The sequence below is a fragment of the Oncorhynchus tshawytscha genome, linkage group LG16 (assembly GCF_018296145.1).
Source record: "Oncorhynchus tshawytscha isolate Ot180627B linkage group LG16, Otsh_v2.0, whole genome shotgun sequence".
Lineage (NCBI taxonomy): Eukaryota > Metazoa > Chordata > Actinopteri > Salmoniformes > Salmonidae > Oncorhynchus > Oncorhynchus tshawytscha.
The window spans coordinates 21,285,287-21,291,565 of NC_056444.1; the positions used below are offsets into that span (position 1 = coordinate 21,285,287).

At 38.4% G+C, this 6,279-nt stretch overlaps 1 protein-coding gene across 1 annotated transcript; it reads right to left on the bottom strand.

The window, feature by feature from the left end:
* Positions 1-2,847: 2,847 nt before the first annotated feature.
* LOC112215507 (mitochondrial import inner membrane translocase subunit Tim21) lies at positions 2,848-6,070 on the bottom strand. Its single transcript, XM_024374575.2, has 6 exons — positions 5,514-6,070; positions 5,243-5,305; positions 5,039-5,136; positions 4,064-4,137; positions 3,832-3,937; positions 2,848-3,644 (listed from the first exon to the last, which is right to left on the bottom strand). Exons 1-6 carry the CDS (start codon positions 5,815-5,817, stop codon positions 3,552-3,554), a joined length of 738 nt encoding a protein of 245 aa, XP_024230343.1. The 5' UTR covers positions 5,818-6,070; the 3' UTR covers positions 2,848-3,551.
* Positions 6,071-6,279: the final 209 nt, after the last annotated feature.

Genomic DNA, 6,279 nt, shown 5'->3' on the forward strand with positions numbered 1-6,279 from the left:
AGACTAAAATACATACAGTATCACAATGATATATAGTATAATTTCCAATGGAAACCATTTAGCGTCTACACTTCTGCTCACCTATAGGCTGTGACCTATTCTCCTTTCTCATGATTGAGGGTGCATAGATTTTCTAGGATCTTTAAGCCTCGAGACAATGGAGACATGGCTTGTGTATGCGTGCCATTCAGAAGTTGAATGGGCAAGACAAAATATTTAAGTGCCTTTGAATGGGGTTTGGTAGTAGGTGCCAGGCTCCCTGGTTTGTGTCAAAAACATTTTTTCCACACTCAACAGTTTCCCGTGTATATCAAGAATGGTCCACCACCCAAAGGACATCCAGGCAACTTGACACAACCATGGGAAGCATTGTAGTCAACATGGGACAGCATCCCCGTGGAACGCTTTCGACAGAGTTTGCAGAGTCCATGCCCCGATGGATTTAGGCTGTTCTGAGGGCAAAAGGGGGGTGCAACTCAATATTAGGAAGGTGTTCCTAATGTTTTGTATACTCAATGTATATGGTAACTGTTAACATGCTAGTAGATACCATATACTTCCAGACATTGCGCTAATGCTAATTAGCATTGAATCACAAAACTACCTCTAACTTCCTTCATACTGGATACAGAGACATACAAATGGTATCCTTGAGTTCATTGCCATAATTGGAACCCTTAATGTGTGTTAGCGTGTTCGGGGGCAGGTTTAGAACTCACCTGCACATAACCCCAATGAGAGAGAAAGAGAGAGCACATACAGTAACCACTGACAGAAGAAAATGAAAAACAAACAAACCGTCTACGGCCTGAGGTGGGCAGCCCAGAAGGGTGAAGAGCACGGCACAGATACAAAACAGTTTGTTTATTATCTGAGGACAGCACCCCATCAAACAAACACAGACAATCATATTTCATCCCGCCAGGCACGACACACAACTCAGAAATAACGATATAATTCATGCCTTACCTTTGACGAGCTTCTTCTGTTGGCACATAAACATCACAAATGGTCCTTTTGTTCGATTAATTCTGTCATTATAGCTCCAAAATGTCCATTTATTTGGCGCATTTGATCCAGAAAAACAGCGGTTTCAACTCGCGCAACATGACTACAAAATATCTAATAAGTTACCTGTAATCTTTGTCAAACATTTCAAACAACTTTCCTAATACAACTTTAGGTCGTTTTTAACGTAAATAATCAATAACATTTCAGATGGGTTAAACTGCGTTCAATAGCAGATAAAAACAAAGTGGAGCGACCTGCGCGACCCTCGTTCTGAACAGCCCTACGTCTTCATTTTTCAAAGGAAAAACATCAACCAATTTCTAAAGACTGTTGACATCTAGTGGAAGCAATAGGAACTGCAAGCAAGTGCCATAGAAATATAGATCCACACAGAAATCCCATTGAAAAGAGTGACCTCAAAACATTTTTTTCCTGGATGGTTTGTCCTCGGGGTTTTGCCTGCCAAATAAGTTCTGTTATACTCATAGACATTATTCAAACAGGTTTAGAAACTTCAGAGTGTTCTCTATCCAAATCTACTAATAATATGCATATCCTAGCTTCTGGGCCTGAGTAGCAGGCAGTTTACTTTGGGCACGCTTTTCATCCGGACGTGAAAATACCACCCCCTAGCCAACAATGCTTTAAGAAGTTAAGAAAAAAATAAATGTTAAGTAAAATAAGTAAAATAGAAAATAAAAGTAACAAATAATAAACAGCAGCAGTAAAATAACAAGCGAGGCTATATACTGGGTTGACAAGGTACTAAATGTGTATGAAAACCATTATCAAAAGTGTTTTTCGTTCACATTTACCTCAAAAACCAAGGTATGAATACCGTTGTGTGCATTTTTTGTAAATGTGTGTAATTTAACAAATTTGGACTCACAGACTTCACCCTCCCTACACCTGTTCACTATGCCTGTTCCCTACACCTGTTCACTATGCACTGCAAAATCATTCTGGCTATGGATACGGAGAACATTAATATACCCATTGGACTTTGCTGGGAGTTTGGATGATTTTATTCTGCTTTGCCACTAATATAATAAACACAGACAAATAAAATATGGTGTTATTGTTGTGCATATTATTATTAATAATAATAGGGGAGGGGGTTACAAAATGTACCCCAAAAGGTTCTGAGGATCCATTAAAAGGGGTTCTTTGAAGAACCCTTAGAGGATACGCCAGGAACCTTTTCCTTTTTTTCTTCAATGTCAAGTCTCATAGCCAATGTTCTGAATATTTTTGTAAATAAGGTAGATGTTTTTTTTATATTTAATACATTTGCAAAAATTGAAAAATAAACTTTTCTTCATCAGGGGGTATTTTGTGTAGATTGCTGAGGAAATCTTTTTATTTGATACATTTTAGAATAAGGCTGTAACGTAACAAAATGTGGAAAAAGTCAAGGGGTCTGAATATTTTCCGAAGGCACTGTACTCCGTCAGTCATAAGATGATGTTTACACTAATTTCATCAGGTCCGAGTAAAATTTTGTAAAGGTAATATTGGGTATGCTATAATATCCTATCAAATATTGCCAGAATGAAATAAAAACAATACTGTCCATAACAATGGAGGCTGCCGAGGGGAGAAAGGCTCATTATGTCTGGAACGGAGCGAATGTAAACAAACATGAAAACCATGTGTTTGATACCATTCCACCTATTCCACTCCTGCCACTACCATGAGCCCTTTCTCCCAAATTAAGGTGCCACCAACCTCCTGTGTTGCATAAGTACCAACAGACTTTTTCGAAAATGTATTTCCAATAAGTTCAGCGTGGGATAGAACATTTGCAGTGTGACAGAATATGTCTAACTTCACATGGCCAGTGAATCCTTTATTATTGGGGGTTTAATCAAGTCACACATTTTTTGTATCTCCACATACTCATAAAACAATTCTATTGATTTGCTCTCAAAATACAGGAGTCTTAGTTAATTCAAAATCTTTAACGGTTTTCCATATCTCTAATCAGTGTAGTAGATTCATGAACAAAGACATTGAACATTTTCACTGTCAATAGACAAATAACATCTCTGCATCAGAGGCTTTTCTTTAAAAGCATTACATTTCCGTGATTTGACAACAAAAGTAAACCATTCTTTAGAAGCCGTTTATCCTATGGAGCATTAAAACGGATAGCTTCAAATCATTGCTCATTTAAAACACCAGTTATTGGCATTCAGAAGGGAACAGCCACGTCAAAAAGAGATCATACTTCACCCTCACTAACTAAGTTCTCAAAAATAAGGAAATTGTACTCAGAAAAGTCAGCAATGGCAGTAAATTTTCTAAATCACCCAACAAATCTGAAACTCATACTAAACAACAAGATAGAGGAACTTGGTTCCATCAATTATTATTGGGTTTAACCACCGACAGACTCTATAAAACTTTATTGGCATTTGTTGAAAAACTTTTTGAAACAAACAAGTTCATCAACAAAGTGATGCATTGCCTACATAATCTGAGTGATGCTAGACAGCTGCAGCACCTCTTCAGACCGGGTCTGAGAATCAGTCCCCATCTTATCTGTTATCCTCAATGACAATGGTTCTCCTGGGGTAAGTGTCTACTTCCACAAAGATGTAGCGGAACTCTAACTTTCCAGTTTCAGGGTTCTGTTGAAAGAGTTAAAACACGTTCACCTTATGTCAGAACAAAAAGAGCCGTTTATGCCAATATTTATTCTCTAATTAATGGAGAATCTTGTTTCTGATATCAATAAAATAATGTCTCTAAACGCTATAGCGTTTAGGTCAATCAAGCAAGATAAATTGCACATAATATGGCTAGGGAATGTCTAACCTCTTTAGATTCTGTGTGCACAGTTCCCTGCCGGCCTGGTTCTTCTCCCTGGATGTAGAACTTCAGTCTCATGTGCTTCAGTCCATCCTTCATGTACTCCACATGACTGTGGGGGAAAAAAATAACATAATAAACATGCTAGTAATCACAGTCTGATTAATGCAGTGATCTTGTATTCCTATCACCGTGTATAAAGAAAGACCATCATGGTAAAAACAAACGTTGATCTCACCTGATTTTCTGTCTTCTACCTCGGCGGGACGTTTCACCAAAGCACTTGATTGGCTCCCCGAACACTCCAATCACCTGTGGTTTAACAAAGAGGAAGGAAGAGAACAATCAACTTTACACCCTGGGGTCGAATTAGATTTCAGAAATCAATCTTTTCTAAAAGCAGACCATCAAAAATCTGTTTTAAACCATTTCACCTGTGTTTTATATTGAATTTCGACAGTGTTTTTTTTGCTTCAATCTTTCCACAAAACGCATTAACGCAACACATTTGGCAGAATTTTTTCCCATCAGATGACAGACGTGAAATGCTATTTGGCTAGCAGCCACACATAAATTACACAGTAAATTAGCTTACAATGAAAAAGCAAGGTATTTTTTTATTTTAGGAAAAATGATGCATGGCCATCATATTTATAATATATATCATAGAAAGAATGTAGCCAGCTACATTTCCTAATGTTTTGCTTGAAGTAAATCTTGCATTTTACTTTGATACCAAAGAAAAACTACACCAGAGGAAAGTACAGGAGAAAAGTAGGCTACACATCCATCAGTCAGAGCGCTGTCTTGTGATCCAATGATGTGAGCAAAGATATTGTAACCGAAGCACAAAATTTGTCCTTTTACATTCATGATTTGGAGCGAACCCTGACTGAAACCGAGCACAATTTACAAAGAGAGGGATTTTAGATCTCCATTTTTCTCTTTCCCTTTCTGTGTGAAAAATGCAGAATCCTGTTAACGCGACCCCTGACACCACATTGCTTTTATCAATCCTGTGTTTTCAGAGAAGTGCAGATGCAGGGAAAGAGACGAGCCAATGAGACGTAGATGGTTAATGTTGTCTTAACTCAGTTCTCTAATATGCGCAACACATTCCGGCAAAAGGCAAATACATAAATTAACTCAACTGAGATGCAGACTAAGAGTAGATTGTCTCGTTGATGTTATGTTTCTGTGCTTGTTATCTCACCTCTGGGTGTAACCTGGTTTTGTTGAAGGCTTTGCTGTAGACCTTGTTGGGGCTGGAGGAGGAGAACAGCTCCTGGAAAACCACATACAACAACCCACCTGAGAGCAAAACACCGAGGTGTCAACAGGTTGGGGCAACAACTATCTTTTAATCAGATTACATCAATTGATCTTTCAATATCATATTCTGGAAGTGAAAAATCACCTGTTACTCCGAGTCCAATCAGCACAACTATGAGGTAGGTAAAGTCTTTGCCAGCTTCCTTTACTGTTGCGAGGGAGAGAACTGATTATGGTACACCCTTCTAGATATAAACTCTTTGATAGCTGGAGAAAAGGATGATGCCATTATGCCAATGTCAAAACTTTCAATAGTTTAGTCTCTTTCATTCTTATTGTGCAAGAAGTGTGATTAACAAGGCAAACTCCATATGGGCTCTGATTGAATAACAATACATTGTGTTCGACAGGCTTACCTTTATGTGCAGTAGAAGGTCCTTGCCTCGGTACTGACACCTGTCCACCATCCTTCTCTTCTCCTTTACTTCTCAATCTTGTGTCGACAGAAATGCTTCGACTCCGTGTACAAAATATATTGCTCCCAATAGGTGAGTGATATGCAGCCCCATAGAAAACGAATCTGGATGTTGCAGTAGACGGTTTCTGAAGGTGCAAATTGTTCTGCATGCGTTTACATATTCGCAGAACGGATTGCGTTGACAGTGTTTGATATTGATGCAAATTACGCTGCACAACTTTCAGTATGAAAGAATACACCATGTTGTCCTCTATTCACGTTGACTTGCTAGCTACTCCAGCTATTTAAAAAACGCACGCCTGTGTCTTGCCCCGATTTCGCAAAATTTCCCAGTATTAATTAACTGTTACTAAAGTCGAACCATTATACGATATAAATGACCTAATTGCAACACAATTCAATATATACTTCAATAAGTATTTGCAAGACTGTCAGCGTTGAGTTAGGGAGCTTGCTGTTGAACCTCCGGCGCATGCATGTCGTCACTGTACAAGCGCGAAGAATCATGGGAGAGAGAGTTTTCTTGGAAGAGGCATTGGCAGTTTAAGTCCATGGCAGGTCCCAGTGGATGAAATTAAAAATAATTCTGTCTTTGATGAAATAGACATCACAGAAATATCACAGATTTTAAAACATGTATATTTTAAACATATATTCTCTTTGGTAATATACTCACGTATTCTAGACTAGTAGGGTAAGCTACA

Excerpts from the sequence above, each read along its gene's own strand:
- LOC112215507 (XM_024374575.2), bottom strand. The coding sequence starts at position 5,817 with ATGGTGTATTCTTTCATACTGAAAGTTGTGCAGCGTAATTTGCATCAA. Across the intron at positions 5,137-5,242 it reads GATTGGACTCGGAGTAACAG|GTGGGTTGTTGTATGTGGTT; the intron begins GTGATTTTTCAC and ends TTTTGCTCTCAG. Across the intron at positions 4,138-5,038 it reads AAACCAGGTTACACCCAGAG|GTGATTGGAGTGTTCGGGGA; the intron begins GTGAGATAACAA and ends GTTAAACCACAG.